The sequence below is a fragment of the Sus scrofa genome, chromosome 16 (genome assembly GCF_000003025.6).
Source record: "Sus scrofa isolate TJ Tabasco breed Duroc chromosome 16, Sscrofa11.1, whole genome shotgun sequence".
In the NCBI taxonomy this organism is placed as follows: Eukaryota; Metazoa; Chordata; class Mammalia; order Artiodactyla; family Suidae; genus Sus; species Sus scrofa.
In genome coordinates, this window is record NC_010458.4 from 34,475,058 (window position 1) to 34,493,042 (window position 17,985).

Below are 17,985 nucleotides of genomic sequence, written 5' to 3' on the forward strand. Positions count from 1 at the left end.
ATTTTATGTATACTGCTATATATATTGATTTATGGTTACAAAAAAATTCCTCACAAATTTGGTAGATAACCTCTCATTTTCTCTCTCTTGATTTCTTGGTTTTAATAATTCCTCTGAATTTTTCCTTGTCACTGACCCAAGAAATTTTTTGAATGACCCTATTCATAGCCTTTGAGTAGATACTGAGGGATATGTACTCATGAAACTGTTCCTACCTCCTAAAATTTTGTAGGATAGGTAAAATGTATAATTCATCACATAGGCAAGATCTGATATCAAATACCATTGCCACAGGCAAGATCTAAATATCAAAAAGAATAATCAAACAACAATGATGCATGAGCTATGTATCCATAGGAACAATTCAAACAGTTGAGAGCTGGGGTGATTATTATAGAATTCTGGTAGATAATCTTGGGGATGGATGGTATGCCAATAAAAGAAAATGGTCAAGAATAAGCATGAGAAAGCAGAAAGCCAAAAGCTGCATTGGGATCAGTGAAACATACTAGATTTGCTATAGCTAAATATAGGAACTGTAAAAAGACTAGAAAGGAGGTCTTAGATACTAGCTCAATGCTTTGTACCTTATCACAAAGTCAGTGAGGATGATGTAGAAAAGACTGGGAAGTGATATGATCAAAGAAGTGTTTTTTTTTAATTTAACGATTTCTTATAATTTTACAATGATCTTTAATTTTTCCATTATAGCTGGTTTACAGTGTTGTCAATTTTCTACTGTATAGCAAGGTGACCCAGTCACACATACATGTATACATTCTTTTTTCTCACATTATCATGCTCCATCATAAGTGACTAGAAATAGTTTCCAGTGCTAAACAGCAGGATCTCATTGCTTATCCATTTCAAAGGCAACAGAAGGCAACAGTTTGCATCTATTAACCCCAAATTCCCAGTCCATTCCACTCCCTCTCCCAAAAGAAGTGGTTTTGAAAGATCAATCTGACACCTTATGTGGGACAGACTGGAGGAGGAAAAAAGCACAGCTAGCTCTTTAGAAGGCTGTGTTGGTACTCCAGAAATTCATGAGTGTCTTGACTGAAGTGTGAGCAGTATAAATCAAAAGTGAAAAGGGTATACATGTAAGATATGCAAAGACTGCACAGAGCTTGACAACACATTGGATGTGAAAAGAAAGAAAGGCACAAAAAAATAACTATTGACATGGGATAAAGAGGAATATGTAAAAAGAGAAAGAAGTCAGAGGAGAAGCTACTGGGGGTGGGAGTAGGGGTGGGGGCGGGCTGGGAAGTGTAGTTTAGTATTAGCCATGTTAAATTTGAGATGCTTGCAAAATAGTGTCCAAATAAATGTAGAAATGGCTGACTTGAGCTTGGAATAGAGACCAGGATTGGACATGTTGCTTGAGGAGTCATCTACAAAGGAAAAGACAGAAGAAGTAATGGAAGTAGATAAACTCTCATAGAAGGTCTGTAAAGAGGAAAGCATACTGTCACAGAATGACACTTCGGTAACGGTCACTTTTGGGGGCTGGGGGAATGGGAAACCAAAGAATACAATAAATGGCTATGAGAAAGTTCAAAGAATTCAGAGGAATATCAGGAAAGACAAAGGAAGTCAGAAAGAGGCTGACTCAGAATAAAAACGCCGCAGAATACACAAGGAGAAATTTTTTGTATCTGTAATTGCAGGCATAACTTTGTAGTTAAAAAGTTACAGTAAATTGCAGAGCACAGATTATTATCCACCTTCTAGGTGAAAGTTTGTTACCTGCCTACTTCAGTCTCATCTTCTCCTTAGACAATGCTTACATTCTGAGATCTCAAAGGCCAATGCTCTTTTCTGACTCAAGATCTCTGCACACCGTTTTCCTTATCTCTGCCGGGAATACTATTTCCCCCCTTCTTTATAGAGTTTACACCTATTCACCCTTTGGATCTTAGCTTAACAGTCACTTTCTCAAAGAGACCGTGAATGATCCCTCCTCCTCCTCAGTAAAAACTGGGTTACCCTGTTAAATTCTCTTACTTAGCTTTTCTTTGTGGCACTTATAGAACGATGTCTGTGCGATTACTTCAGGTCTGTGTCCGCCATTAGACGGGCAAGCTCCGGGAGAGATTGCCTATTTTGCTCATCCCATCCCTAACATCGTGCCAGATACAAAGTAGGTTTTAAATAAATATTTGTTGGCTAAACATTTCAATAAGAACTAAGACAAGCTAAGCAGAACAAAATAGTGTATAACTGTTTATCTTTTGAAATCAGCTGTAATAGTGGCCTGCTGATCTGCAGCCAGAACCGGCAATCTCCAAGTTGAGTTATCAAATCAAATGGCACAATAAGCAAAAATGCAATGCTGTGGTAAAGATCGCTGATAATTTTACAACAGGTTATATCCATATTCGGTGTGCAAGTGCTGCAATTCTTATTAAGTACTGATTTTTACATAGCACGTGGAAACACTACATCGTGGCTGAAGAGGTTGAGGAGGAGGTAAATAAATGGGTCTGGCTCCAGGAGGTTAATAACTCCAGACAGTATTCTCTGCATGCGAGTCGCTAGTTTAGATGATGGCTCAAGACTGATCGCTGATGAAACGGGAGCTAATGCAATTTTTACTTAGTTCACAGAATTAGAAAAAGTGGAGGTTAGGTTGGGGGGCGCTACCGTCGGAACTCTGGAGGCCCTAACAGCTTACACTGATCTAAAACAAGGCTGCCTGATACGGAGCCAGCAACTGTGGCTGCGGAAGACAGAAATTTTGAGACCAAGGGTTCGCCCAGGTGCGAAGGCTTCCCCCTAGGGCCAGATCCTGGCGCCCGACAGCTCATACCTTGCTTTACTCGGGGCTCCCTGTTGCTGGCAGCAGCGGCGGGGGGCTGTCTGGCCACAGGCTTCTTGTTTTGGGCCTCCACCGCAGCTCCGGCCTCGGCGGATTTGGCTCTGGAAGCAGACACGGCGGCCCGGACCGCCGCGGCACCCGGAGCCTTGTGTTTCTTGTTCTTGCCGCCCATGTTGCAGCAGTGGCAGAATCACAGCTCTGGTCTGATCCCGATACCACTCCCGCACCGCCTCCAAGGTTTGTTCACATTCCCCCAGTCCCACGCCGCCACCTTGCGTCCTCCATCCGGGCTCCTCCGGCCGGAACGACCGCTGCTTCTCAATTGGCCCGATTCCCCAAGGTCCCGCCTCCTCTCCGCCCCTTTAGGGATCAGCTGCGGGCCGGGAACCGCCGCCGCGCTGCCACTTCAGCTTCGGAGATGCGCGTCCGCTAGTGGTTGGAAAGGAAAAGAAAGGTCCAAAGAGGGAAAAAAGGTCCAAAAGGGAAAAAAGAAGCCTTGAGGGCTGTGCGACTCAACTAATTTTGTCTCCTACGGGCCCCTGTTGCGGCTTCCCTTGGCGTCACCGTCGGCGCGGTTGCGGGGCATCGTGGGTAAGAGCGAGATTTGGTCTCACAACTCCGAAAGATGGCGGACGCTTTCGGGGATGAGCTCTTCAGCGTGTTTGAGGACGACTCGACCACTGCGCCCGGAACCAAAAAAGACAAGGAGAAGGAGAAGGGGAAATGGAAGGGGCCACCAGGGTCTGCAGAAAAGGCCGGGTAAGGAAGATGTCCGAGATGTCTTTTTTTCCCTCTCAGCGCTGAGGGAAGAAAATCGGACACTCTTGAAGACCACGAGAAAGTGGGTGTACGTTAGCAGCGTCGGGAAGTGAAGGGGGTTGAGAGAAATGTTGGAAGTGGGGGAGGAAAGTTGGTTTTGGGAGGCGCGGGTTTTGGCCTTCCCGGGCGGCCGCAGACAGCGTTCCGCTGCATTTCCTTTACCCCCGCGTTGGCGTGACTACCTACACCTGTCTGCGCTGTGGGGTCGTGAGGACAGGTAAGCTGTAAGCTGTTCCTTAGCTTCTGTACTCCTAGCACCGGCACAGTACTGGGCCCAGAGCCTTTAATATTCGAGAAACGAATTGAGTGAAGGGGTAGGGAGTTTCGATAATGTGACTTGGATTGACTTGGAGCGGAAGGGGCAAATAACAACATAAGAGAGAAATTAGTAATGTTCTTGCTCATCATGAGATGATAGGGCCAACCACTAGGGGTTTTGTGAGGGTTAAATGCGATATGTTTAAAGCGCCTAACGGTGCTTTTAGCACATGGTAGATTCTCAAATGCTGGCTTTCTTGGATTTTATTAAGAAAAATATTAAAATTTACTGGTCCTCGAAGCTTGAATTAAAGTAAGGTAACTCATTAATAATGAATAAAGTTTACTCTTGATCTTGAGGGAGATTCCTAAGAGATGCTACGTTAGACATGATTTTGCTCTTAGGGAATTTTTAGTCGAGGTAAGGAGGTAGAACAGATACATACCTTACAGTTAGTAGGAGCTTGAACTACAATGAGCTGTACATATAGTTAAGTGCAATAAAACTTAAGGAAAGAGGAGTTCCCGTCGTGGCTCAGTGGTTAACGAATCTGACTAGAAACCATGAGGTTTGCGGGTTCGACCCACCCCCCCGGTGGGTTAAGGATCCGGCGTTGCGGTGAGCTGTGGTGTAGGTTGCAGACGCAGCTTGGATCCCGCGTTGCTGTGGCTGTAGGCCGGTGGCTACAGCTCCAATTGGACCCCTAGCCTGGGAACCTCCATATGCCGCGGGAGCGGCCCAAGAAATGGCACCAAAAAAAAAAAAAAAAAAAATCCACAACTTCAGGAACGAGATACCTATTTGTGATGTCCAGAGACCCTTCTATACAAGATACTATTCTGGGTTTGAGGAAATGATTCTTTATTGATTACGATTTTTTTTTTTCTTTTTTAGTAGCACAAATTGGGCTAGAAGGAGTGTTTGCTTAGGGACTACAAGATATAAGGCTGAAAATAAATCGGTTTGGGGTTATGAAGAGCCTTGAGTAGCAAGCAGATGAGTTTTGATTTCTTTTTCTTTCTTTCTTTTTTTTCCTCTCTGTCTTTTGTCTTTTTAGGGCCACACCAGCGGCATATGGAGGTTCCCAGGCTAGGGCACTAATCGGAGCTACAGCTGCCGGCCTATGCCAGAGCCACAGTAACGCCAGATCCGAGCCGCGTCTGCGACCTACGCCACAGCTCACGCAACACCGGATCCTTAACCCACTTAGCAAGGTCAGGGATTAAACCTACAACTCATGGTTCTTAGTCGGGTTCGTTTCTGCTGCGCCAAGGTGGGAACTCCTTGATTTCTTTTTTTTTGTCATTTCTCAGGCCACTTCCGCGGCATATGAAGGTTCCCAGGCTAGGGGTCCAATTGGAGCTGTAGCCACCGGACGAAGCCCACAGCCACAGCAACTCGGGATCCGAGATGCGTCTGCAACCTACACCACAGCTTACGGCAACGCCGGATCGTTAACCCACTGAGCAAGGCCAGAGAGCGAACCTGCAACCTCATGGTTACTAGTCGGATTCGTTAACCACTGAACCACGACGGGAACTCCTTGATTTCATTTTTAAAACCCAAGTGAACATGTGTTTTTTTCCTAACTTGGAGGCTGGAAAGAGTGATAGTTTAGGAAAATTAACTTGGTAATGCTTGTCAGTGTGTTGAAAGAGGAAAGACACTGATAGTAAATTAGGAAGTATTTCAGTTATCTAATTACAAGATTGTAAGGACCTCATCTCAGGAGGTGTCAGAAAGAAGGAAAGACATAAAATGTGAAGGAAAAAATTGCTAGGCCTTATTAAGGAGAATAATAGAAAGGTGGTCAAAAGAGATTTTGAATTTAGATGTCAAGGAAAAGAAAAATAGGGAAATTTAGAAGAGATTTTGATTTGGAAATTAATTTGACCTGAGACAAAGTGAAATGATAGTAGTATGCCAATGTTGGGAGTGTCCCTTGGGCAATTTTAATCTAGGTTTGGAGCAATACTGGCACTGAAGGTATATATTTGGATGTTATTTTGAATTAGTACTACTTGAAGTGGAGGTTCCTGTGGGAAAGTATAATTTTCCCACACATAACATAGAGATTAGAGAAAGAGCAGAACAGTCAGGAGTGGGAAATGTCAAGTAAGAATGGAACAAAGAAGAAAAATAGTCTTTCTCTGTCATTGAATTAGAGGGTGTAGCAGTTTTGGAGAACTCAGGGAAAATGAGAAAGGACAGATTATTTTTTTTTTCTGAATAGGAATAATTAATGATTGCTGTAGTTTGATGGGCAACTGTGATGTTATAAAGTAATTTCCCACTGTGGCAGGTACACTGCTTTAAATTTGCTAGGTTAAAGTTCACTTTGCAGTGTCTTAGGGTAAGCTGATTCCACAACCTTCCAAATTTTATTAGGAAACGTGAATGTTAGAGAAGGGAAACAAGAAAATATAGAACATGAGTAATTTGAGGGACTTCATTTACTATAAAGACTTCTAGCTAGGCCTAGACTTCTAGGTATTTTTAGGGAAAAATCCAATTTGCCTGATTCCAACTGTCATAGTACCATAATTATTTGTATTAATGATCACTGTGTATGGCAAGATTTCCATTCAATTTGTATAACACAAGAGGGCAAATCATGGGACTTCAGAGGATCTTGTCCTGTGAATTTAATATTCTAGACCAGGAGATCCCATGATGGCTTAGCAGGTTAAGAACCTGACTAGTATCCATGAAGTTGTGGGTTCGATCCCTGGCCTCATGCGATGGGTTAAGGATCTGGCATTGCTGCAAGTTGCAGCATAGCTCTGATCTGGCTTTGCTGTGGCATAGACTGGCAGGTGCAGCTTGGACACAACCCCTAGCTTGGGAACTTCCATATGCCGCAGGTGTGTCCCTAAAAAGACAAAAGACAAAACAAAACAAAAAAAAAAAAACAAAACACTGTATGCCAACTGGATGCTTTAAAAAAAAAAACCAAAACCTTGTAATATGAGAATTATCTAAGAGAATAATATGAAAAACTCCATGTTCAAATAGTTCAGCTTCAGTTATATCAGGTCATGGTCAGTCTGCGTACCCCACTTTTTTTTTTCCTATAAATCAAGTGCCGCTAATCATGTTACTTCTCCCTAAATATTTCAGTTTGAATTTCTTTTGGATAATGATTTTCTTTTCCAACATAGCTGTCATACCATTGTTATATCCAACAAAATTGACAGTAAATCTTTAATGTCATTGAATAGTCAATCCAGAGAGAGATTTTCCCTGTTGTCTCTAAGGTATATTTTTGGAAATGGTTTATTTGAATCAGGATCCAGACAAAGTCCATATACTGTTTGTTGTATCCCTTAAATTTTTTATTTTACAGCAGTCTCCTTATTTTTTCCTTATGCCACTAATTTCTTTTAGAGGGATGGGTGAGAGGAGAAACCAGTGCATTTGTCCATATAGTTTCCCATATTCTGAATTTGCTTTCTTATCCTGTTGTTTAACTAGCTTCTCTGCCCTCAAGTATTTATTGTAAATTGTTCTTTTATGTAGAGCTGTACTATCCAATGTATATTAATTAGTACCCCCTCCTTTTATGTGAGGGAGATAGGTTTTAAGAACACCAGTGGATGCCTGAAACTGCAAATACTAAACAAACCCTGTATGTAGTATGTTTCTTCCTATGCATACATATATACTTAGGATAAAACATAACTTATAAGTTGTTAGGCACAATAAATTAAAATAACTAATATAAAAATTATAACAATGTATAAGTTGGCAACTTTCAGTTTTTCACTTAAAGTAAGCATTTTACAGCTTCTGTTTTGCATATCCAAATTGCCAGCAGCACTACTCTTGCACTTTGGAGTCATTATTAGGTAAAATAAGGGCTACTTGAACATAACCACTGTTGTACCACACCAGTGACCTGAGAACTTAGGCAGCCACTATGTGACTAATGTAACTAATTATAATTGATGTTTTATGAAACATACACTGTATTTTATCTTGATGATGTACTGAAATGATAATATTTTGTGTGTTTTGGGCTAAATGAAATATATTAAAATTGATTTCTTTTTAAACTGTTTTATAATGGTTACTAGAAATTTAAAGTTATATAGGCATCTGGCATGCATATATCTTGGACAGGGCTGATGGTTAGATTCAGATTCAATTGTTTAGATAAGAATGCAGTTGAATACAGTATTAAGGAATACTAGAGCTCTTCTGAAGGAAAGTATTCTCCCATGAATTTAGGTTTTAAAGTTCTCAAAGGTGTAGGAACTATATTTCTTTGCTTTATAGTTGTCACCAACTCCCAGTAGGTTTTAATTATAGTGGTTTGGTTGATGTTTACTAATTCAGACATAGAATAATAAAATGTTAGAACTGGAGGGATCACAGTTTATTATACACATGTCTTCTTTTACTGATATTATCCCTTGTCCCTGTTAAGCCCAAGGATATTGATGGCTTGTCCAAAGGAGATTCATGTAAGTAATATGGGACAAGTATGAATACCTGTTAAACTAAATTGAGAGTGAGAGGATTTTCAGAGTTCAGGTTTTGCTAAATTGCAAAGAATAAACTTCATTATGAAAGGTTATTCAAGTGTATAGATTAATACTACTATTTGTTGCTCTTTAAAAAAACTTTTCTACTGAAGTAAAACATAAAGAAAAGGAAATGTCTGAAAGTCATGGGATGAATTTTCATAAAGTGAACACACTAATGAATGTAACCCCCATCGGGAGAAAAAATAGAATATTACAGAAATCCTTCTTTTTCCCTCAGAAAACTAAGTTGATAACCACTTTAATTTTTTTTTTCCTGTTTGTAAATGTAATGTAAGTGGACTCATACAGAATATATTCTTTTGTGTCTGGTTTTGACTCAACCATTGAAAAATCCCCAGTGGAATTGCTGGATCATATGGTATATATTTGTATAATTCATATCTGTAACTCTAGCAGTACTTCTCAAAGTCTGATTGAGTTCTGGTATGAGATCAGAGGAATATTTACAATTATCTGAAAAGTTTGCTCTTTTTCAACTATATAAGGCTCCATGAGGCTGGCTTTTTCTTCATATACTTCAGGCAAAAACAGTGCATCACAAAGTGAATGTCAAAATAGATCAGCATCCAGCTGCCTTATATTAAGCCAGATATTAAAGAAACTTGCAAAAATGTAAAACATTGCCACTATGTTCATTATATTTTTTTGGAAAATAATTTTTAATCAAAAATGCTATTTATGGTAACTCCTAATAGTTCTTTTATTGCCATTTTTAAATGAATAATTTTTTTGTTTTAATATATAATATTGTAAATATCAATAGATAAAACTACATAAACAAAAATCCTTGGAATCCTTATTAACTTTTAGACTGGGAAAGTCTTCTGTGATCAAAAATTTGAGAGCCACCGATGTACTATATAGTCTTTTTTTTTTTTTTTTTTTGTCTTTTTGCTATTTTTTTGGGCCGCTCCCGCGGCATATGGAGGTTCCCAGGCTAGGGGTTGAATTGGAGCTGTAGCCACTGGCCTACACCAGAGCCACAGCAACGCGGGATCCGAGCCGCATCTGCAACCTACACCACAGCTCACGGCAACGCTAGATCCTTAACCCACTGAGCAAGGGCAGGGACCGAACCCGCAACCTGATGGTTCCTAGTCGAATTTGTTAACCACTGAGCCACGACGGAACTCCTTTTTTTGAGCTTTTTTTTTCTATATAGTCTGATTTACATTTTCCTGGTAGTTGATGGTTTTTGAGCCCTGTTTCATATGCTTTCGGCCATTTGGATAGCCTCTTTTGTAAAGTGCCTATTCTACTCTATTGCTCATTTTTTAATTGAGTTGTCTTTTTTTTAGCCTTTTGTCAGTTATGTGTGTGATTTCTCCCATTCTGTCTTTCCTCTGTATTCTTTTAATGGTACTTTTTTTTTTTTTTTCCCCTTTTCTAGATCCCCTCCTGTGGCATATGGAGGTTCCCAGGCTAGGGGTCTAATCGGAGCTGTAGCCGCCGGCCTACACCATGGCCACAGCAATGCTGGATCCTTAACCCACTGAGCAAGGCCAGGGGTTGAACCTACAACCGAATGGCTCCTAGTCCGATTCATTAACCACTGAGCCACGACGGGAACTCCCTGGTACCTTTTGATTTATAGAAATTCTTAGTTTCAATGCAGTCTTACTTACCTTTTGATTAATAATTTAATGACATATAATAAAGCATTAAGATCATTTTCTCATCTTCTAGAGGCTTTGCTGTTTTTGCCTTTCACAATTCAATCTAATATCGTTATTGATTTTATTGTTTAACGAGCATAGGGGGTCAGATTGAATTTCCCCATGGATATCTAGTCCACCAAGCACCATTTTTTGTCACTACTTTTGACCATTGAATCCAACCACCACAAAATATTTTCTCCCAAATAGTAATGTCATGTCATTAGAGAGAGATTTTTTTTTTTTTTTTTTGAAGGGCCGCACCTGTAGCATATGGAGGTTCCCAGGCTAGGGGTCTAATCCAAGCTGTAGCTGCCAGCCTATGCCCCAGCCACAGCAACAAATCTGAGCTGTGTCTGCAACCTACGCTACAGCTCACAGCCATGCTGGATCCTCACCCACTGAGTGAGGCCAGGGATCGAACCCTGCAACCTCATGGTTCCTAGTCAGGTTCATTTCTGCTGTGCCACGATGGGAACTCCTAAGATTTTTTTTAGTTCAATGAATTTTTTTTAATGTTTATTCTATGTACAAAGAACTAGCATTGTTTCTGCGTAAAGTAGATGTCCTGAGTGACCCATTCAAGGAAGCTCATTTAGTCTAACTTAATGAAGACAGTATCCTTCGCATACTGGTGGAAGCACTGGGGGCACATACTGAGGCTGTATTTCTGGATCGGACTGTGCAGGTTTGAGCAGATGCAGCAAGTGCAAGGACCTTGACCAAATTTTCTCGGTTGGCTCCAGTAGAGCTGTTGGTGACCCATCTTGCTCTCTCAGCTGCAACGAGGCCAAAAAAAAGCCAATGAATTTTTTTATGTTTATAGTTGTATAACCATCATCACAACCTAATTTTAGAACATTTCCATCCCAAACCCCCAGTCCATCCTTCCCCCTCTACCTGCCTCCTTTGGTAACCGTAAGTTTTTCCAAAGTCTGTGCATCTGTTTCTGTTTTTCAAATAAATTCATTCTACTCTTTTTTACATTCCACATATAAGTGATAGCATATAATGTTTGTCTCACTGTCTGACTAACTTCACTTAGCATGATAATTTCTAGGTCCATCCAGGTTGCTATAAAAGTCATTATTCCATTATTTTTTATGTCCAAGTAATATTCCATTGTATATAGTACCGCATCTTTATCCACTCCTCTGTTGAAGGACATTTAGGTTGCTTCTGTGTCTTGGCTATTGTGTATAGTGTTGCAATGAACGTTGGGGTACATGTATCTTTTCCAAGCATGGTTTTCTCCAGATGGATGCCCAGGAGTGGATTGCTGGATCATATGGTGTATATTAGCATTTATGTTAATATGAGTTGCAAAATATTTTTAAAATAGATTTTCCAAGAAAATATGAAAAACAAGTTGTGTTCAGTTTTATTAGTTAAAATTAGGGTATTCTAGGCTTTAGCTAGTTTCGATTTGTTACATCTACTTACATGACTTTTTCTGTTAATAGTATATGTTATATATGGAATAATATTTTATGGGGTCACCTTTAAAGTAAGAAGTGATACAGCAGAGTTCATTCTAAACCATTTACTTTTCAGAAAACATTTTGATGGTAAATTACAAACAGAGTCAACTAATATTGGAAAGACCAAGAGAGATGCAGACTTTGAGGGCACAGATGAACCCATTTTTGGAAAGAAGCTCAGGGTAGAAGAGTCAATAACTGAAGACTTAAGGTAATATTTTCACTGTCATAAATGTTAGCAAGCCTTGGGTGGTTGCCCTAAATTTTGGAAATTGCTTATATATTGTTACTTTATGAAAGTATTTGCCGATACAGAGAAGTGAAGATAAATATACTTTGTATATTCATAGAAAGCTAAAAATGTAGAACATTTTCTGAGTTTGGGGAAATGGGAAACAGTATAGACGAGAACATTTTTTATTGCTTTAGAGTCCAGTTTTAAGAATGAATCTGGAAGCTTTAAAAAGAAGAAATGACTTTATTTCCTTATTATTTGTTAATGTCCCAAGAAGAGGATCACTGGAAGAGTGGGATAAAGGGAAAGAATATAACCCATTGGAAGGAATAAGTGAGAAGGAGCATTAGGAGGAACTGGTTTTCACTGTAGCATGTAGCAGTAGAGGAGTGACTATGAATCTCAAGACTTAACAATGAAGGAGACCCATGGCTGAAATAGCTGGTGTTTCTCGATTTCAAAAGTTGGAACTTTCTAGAATTGCTCTTGTGGTGCAGTGGGTTAAGGACTCAGTGTTGTCACTAGAGTGGCTTGGGTCACTCCTGTGGCTCCGGTTCAATTCCTGGCCCAGGAACTTTACAAATAGAAAGCTGAAACTTTCTAGAAATTGATGCCAATTTCTTAGGTTGACCTGTTTCATATTTTAGTGATGATTGTGACTACTTTTCCCTTCTTGTTTGCCTTTTTTTTTTTGTCTTTTTGCTATTTCTTGGGCTGCTCCCGCGGCATATGGAGATTCCCAGGCTAGGGGTTGAATCGGAGCTGTAGCCACCGGCCTACGCCAGAGCCACAGCAACGCAGGATCCGAGCCGCGTCTGCAACCTATACCACAGCTCACGCCGGATCGTTAACCCACTGAGCAAGGTCAGGGACCGAACCCGCAACCTCATGGTTCCTAGTTGGATTCGTTAACCACTGTGCCACGATGGGAACTCCTTTTTTTTTTTTTTTTTTTTTTTTTTTTTTGCTTTTTAGGGCTGTGAGTGCAGCATATGAAAGTTTCTAGGCTAGGGGTCAAATCGGAGCTGCAACTGCTGGCGTACACCTCAGCCACAGCAACACAGGATCTGAGGCACATCTGCGACCTACACCACAGCTCACAGCAATGCAGGATCCTTAACCCACTGAGCGAGGCCAGGGATTGAACCCACATCCTCATGAATTCTAGTTGGGTTCGTTTCCGCTGAGCCACAATGGGAACTCCTTGTTTGCCGTATTATAGCGTGGCACTACAATGAAGATTTTACTCCTTTTTTTTTTTTTTAAACAGCTCTTGTTGTCAGTAGCAAAGTAGCTACTGTAAATTGTGGTTAGATGTGTCACTGAACTGTTTAAGATACACCATTTACCCAGGCGAGAGGAATAGATTACAAAATAATATCAACAATTTAAAAATCATTGTTGCTTATTATAGTAACCCTTGAGTTTTATGCAAAGTAGTTGTTGATATAAAATAAATATCAAAAGTACAGTCAATAAGAGATTAATGAATCTAGTGTGGAAATTCATCTGCTTCAGTCATAGTTGTGGATAAATTAATGATTTGTCTACATTAAATTAAATCTTTATCTGCAGCTGTGTTTTATTAGAATCTATAAATAGACAATCTAGATAAGTGTAACTTATGATTTTGATGAGAATAGGGAACACTTTATAGCAACATTGTTTTATGCTAGTTTATTTTTCTTCCTATCATGTAATGGTTTTATAAGCAGCTTTGTGTTTTGAAGTAGTAATAATGCTTTGGAAGGATACTTTTTATTCAAAATAGTTAGTGGAAGTAAGCTGACATAATTCTTTGAGTAATCCACTTAGATTCTGTTTGGTTTGTATTTTTAAAAAATTTTTTTTGTTATAGTTGATTTATAGTGTAGTATTCTGTCAATTTGTTTTGTGTTTATAATAAAAGATCCTAACTGACCATTTTGAATTATAAGCATATATAATTCTCAGTCATTTATTTTAATGTAATTTTAACTTTTTTTTTTTTTTTTTTTTTTTAAAGTTTGGCAGATTTGATGCCTAGAGTCAAGGTACAATCAGTTGAAACTGTTGAAGGATGTACACATGAGGTAAGCACAGTATATCATAGTTGGTGTTATTAGTGGGCTTTTGCTTTGAACTATCTAGTCTGCTAGTGGACAAGCAGTTTAGCCTTAAGGGCTTTGGAAACAGTAAGTAGTTTCTGTGCAGTGCACCTAGTCTAGTGGAGGAAACTGGGGCTTTGTATTCAAACCTGAGCTTAGATCCCGGCACTGCACTTTTCCTAACTACAATCTTGAATATATTTCTTAAACCTCTTTGACATTTTTTTAAAAAAAATTGTAACTTTAGAATAATGGGATTTACATCGTGGGGCTGTTTTGAAGTTTATGAAAAAAATCAGGTAGGGTACCCAGTCCAGAGTAGGTATTTAGTACATGCTCTTAAAAGTCAAGTAACTAACATTTTGCAAGTCTTGTGTTTTTTCATGTCTTGCTCTGATGACATGCAGTTTCATTGTTCTGCCACAAGGTGGTGGTCACTGATAGCCCTTTATCAGTGAGAGTATAAACATTGGGACACAAGGAAACTGTTTAATAGTTTTTCTTATTAAGTGCTTCTACCTTTACTGTGTAACCTTATACATTATACAGGTAATTGGGGAATACTGTTAAAAGCCTTTATTGAATAAATAAGCAATTCCAAATGAACAGAAATTGTCTTTTTTTTTGCTTTTTAGAGCTATACTCGTGGAACATGGAGGTTTCCAGGCTTGGGGTCAAATTGGAGCTACAGCTGCTGGCCTACGCCACAGCCACAGCAACACCAGATCCGAGCTGTGTTTGCAACCCACACCACAGCTCATGGCAACACCAGCTCCTTAACCCACTGAGAGAGGCAAGGGATTGAACCCGCAACCTCATGGTTCCTAGTCAGATTCGTTTCTCCTCCGCCATGATGGGAACTCCAAAAAATTGCTTTTGATGTAGATTTGGAACCACATTTTTGTCTAAGTACCTGTTTTTCTACTTGAAATTTCCTTATCTTCCTTTAGCACTCAGTTTGGCAGGTATAATATCCATTTGGTCATTTGTTTAATGCTTATGTTAGACCCAATTTGATACTGTGGCCTTAAAAAGATGGGATTAAAAACAAATAAGCAGGAGTTCCCGTCGTGGCGCAGTGGTTAGCGAATCCGACTAGGAACCATGAGGTTGCGGGTTCGGTCCCTGCCCTTGCTCAGTGGGTTAACGATCCGGCGTTGCCGTGAGCTGTGGTGTAGGTTGCAGACGCGGCTCGGATCCCGCGTTGCTGTGGCTCTGGCGTAGGCTGGTGGCTACAGCTCCAATTCAACCCCTAGCCTGGGAACCTCCATATGCCGTGGGAGCGGCCCAAGAAATAGCAACAACAACAACAACAAAAAAGACAAATGACAAAAAAAAAAAAAAAAAACAAATAAGCAAACATTTTGTCTCAGGAGGCCGGAAGTTCTTTCTGTACTCCTTCACGATTATCCTTAAGCCCTCCATTTGGTTATCTCCTCTCACTTTTTTAGCAGGTAACTTTACCTTTTATTTATCAAGAGGTTTGAGGATACAAAGTTGAAGTCAATTCACTCAAAGAAAAAGGTGTTAGACTAATGAGGGTTGTTCTGCCATTGTGCTTGGTTATGTCTTATCCTCCCTCCACAAAGACTGGAACATTCCATTTTCCCTTTCCTGTTTCTAATGTCTTTTGTATTTGCTCTTTCTTTTCAGGGTATGAATGTTCAAAAACTTGTCTTTTGTTCTAGGTTGCTTTTTTTTTTTGATGAAAACTATCCCTGTCCCCAGAAGGGTTCATTCAGTAATAAAAACAACTCTTAACTCTTGGATAATATGCACTGGATAAATTACCTAATTCTAACTTTTGTCTTACCTTTCAATTCCATTTAGAATGTCACATTTCTTCCAGCACATTCATTATGGGTATTATGCATTAGGTTACACAATTTGTTGTTTTACTTTTCTTTCTTTCTTTCTTTTTGTCTTTCTAGGGCCACACCTGCAGCATATGGAGGTTCCCAGGCTAGGGGTCTAATCGGAGCTTTTGCTGCCAGCCTACACCAGAGCCATGATAACGCTAGATCCGAGCCGAGTCTGCGACCTACACTACAGCTCATAGCAATGCCTGTTCCTTAACCCACTGAAAGAGGCCAGGAATTGAACCCACAACCTCATGGTTCTCAGTCGGATTCACTTCTGCTGTGCCAAAACAAAGGGAACCCCGTGTTTTCACTTTTCAGTTTTTAGTTTTTAGTTATTTCTTTCTGAAATGCTACTCACATCATCTTGATTTTAATTGAATTGCAAATTTATTGCAACTTCTCTATTTCTGAGTCTTATCCAATACTTGTTTGTTGAAGTTTTTCTTTTAGAAATTATTTTTAACTTCTCTGTCACCTTACTTTGCCCCTTTGCCACTAATTGGCTTAAGGTTTGGGGATTTAGTTATGTTGTGAGTGCTCTCCAGATCCTAACCTTCACTGGAGGAAAATCAGTTTCCTGTTCCAGGAAGTAGTATCATTTTATTACCCATAGTTTTCTTTCATATAGTGGCATCTCTTTTTATGTCCATCAGTTTTTAGGCCTTTTTGAGCATTCATTAATTTCTGGAAGTACGTTAGACGTAGAAAATACAAAGATCGCTGAGATAGGTCCTAGACCTTAACACAATTTCTTTAGGAAGATAAACTTAAATGCTTTTAATTAATATTACTCTTAGATGAGCACTGATGAAAGTTTTTTTTTTGTTTTTTTTTTTGTTGTTGTTGTTGTTGTTGTTGCTATTTCTTGGGCCGCCCCTGCGGCATATGGAGGTTCCCAGGCTAGGGGTCGAATCGGAGCCATAGCCACCAGCCTACGCCAGAGCCACAGCAACGCGGGATCCGAGCCGCGTCTGCAACCTACACCACAGCTCACGGCAACGCCGGATCGTTAACCCACTGAGCAAGGGCAGGGACCGAACCCGCAACCTCATGGTTCCTAGTCGGATTCGTTAACCACTGCGCCACGACGGGAACTCCATGAAAGTTTTTTTGAATGTTGTAGCTTTTGCATTTTGCCTTGTTCTTAAATGTGATTAATTTTATGGTGCCTAAGACTGTCAGAAACACTTTAGTTTATCACTTATTTTTCAAAAAATAGTTGATTATGGAATGCTGAATGGATTGGTTCTCAAATAGTAAGCTGATTAATATATTTTTTCTTAACATCAGGTTGCACTTCCTGCCGATGAAGATTATCTACCACTTAAACCAAGAGTTGGAAAAGCTGCAAAGGTCTGTACTTGGGACAATAGTTTGTATAGTTTTGTGAGTCTTTTTTCCTAAAAATCTTGAAGGTAAACTTTTAAATGATATTTTTATACTTTCCAGAAGCTATTTGAAGTCACATATGGTGAGAGCCAAATCAGTAAACAATCATGCTGAAAACCAAGCATCATGTGATAAGATTTTTTTTTTTTTGTCTTTTTAGGGCCACACCCACGGCACGTGGACATTCCCACGCTAGGGGTCAAATCAGAGCCGTAACTGCCAGCCTCCGCCACAGCCACAGCAGTGGAGAATCCAAGCCTCATTTGCGACCTTACAGCAGAGCTCACGGCAGCGCTGGATCTTTAACCCACTAAGAGAGGCCAGGGATCAAACCTGCATCCTCGTGGATGCTAGTCAGATTCGTTTCCGCTGAGCCAAGACAGGAACTCCCATGTGATAAGATTTTTAAACAAAAAAGATTCTCAAACTTTTTAGAGAATCTAGTGAAAATCATCAATCGTTCTCTAGAAAAATATATGTGTACAATAAGTTTTGCATATAGTTTTGAGAGTTTAACAAGCTTCTAATGAAACTTAAACTCTAATACTTACATTAAATGTATTTCGAAGCCGTGATAGACCGTAAATGATTAATAGAAAATTTCCAGGTCATTTTCTTTAAGTAAAAAATGGCTAAACTGTTCAAGTTTAATAGCTGTGTTATTCTGCCTCTGCTGAGTGAACTTCATTGAGGACTTAACTTTTCAGAGCTTTAGAGTTCCCATCTATATGATAACTATGTTTGGGGTCGCTGTGAAGATTAATAATATATGGAAAAAGTGTTGCACAGTGCCTACCATAAAGTATGCTTGATAAATGATAATG

At 39.7% G+C, this 17,985-nt stretch overlaps 2 protein-coding genes and 1 pseudogene across 3 annotated transcripts in view; 1 reads left to right on the forward strand and 2 right to left on the reverse strand.

Annotated features, from left to right (window-relative positions):
• The window catches only part of DHX29 (DExH-box helicase 29), a 51,587-nt gene extending 48,411 nt beyond the window's left edge, over positions 1–3,176 (reverse strand). For both annotated transcript variants that reach the window (XM_003133948.6, XM_013984775.2), the window contains exon 1: positions 2,816–3,176. In XM_003133948.6, coding sequence (XP_003133996.1) covers positions 2,816–2,996 — 181 coding nt within the window. In that variant the 5' untranslated portion in view covers positions 2,997–3,176. The remainder of the gene's footprint in view (positions 1–2,815) is intronic.
• The window catches only part of SKIV2L2 (Ski2 like RNA helicase 2), a 127,282-nt gene continuing 112,466 nt past the window's right edge, over positions 3,170–17,985 (forward strand). The window contains exons 1-4 of the mRNA XM_003133964.6: positions 3,170–3,583; positions 11,662–11,799; positions 13,829–13,895; positions 17,063–17,125. Coding sequence (XP_003134012.3) covers positions 3,450–3,583; positions 11,662–11,799; positions 13,829–13,895; positions 17,063–17,125 — 402 coding nt within the window. The 5' untranslated portion in view covers positions 3,170–3,449. The remainder of the gene's footprint in view (positions 3,584–11,661; positions 11,800–13,828; positions 13,896–17,062; positions 17,126–17,985) is intronic.
• LOC100515282 lies at positions 10,507–11,006 on the reverse strand (annotated as a pseudogene).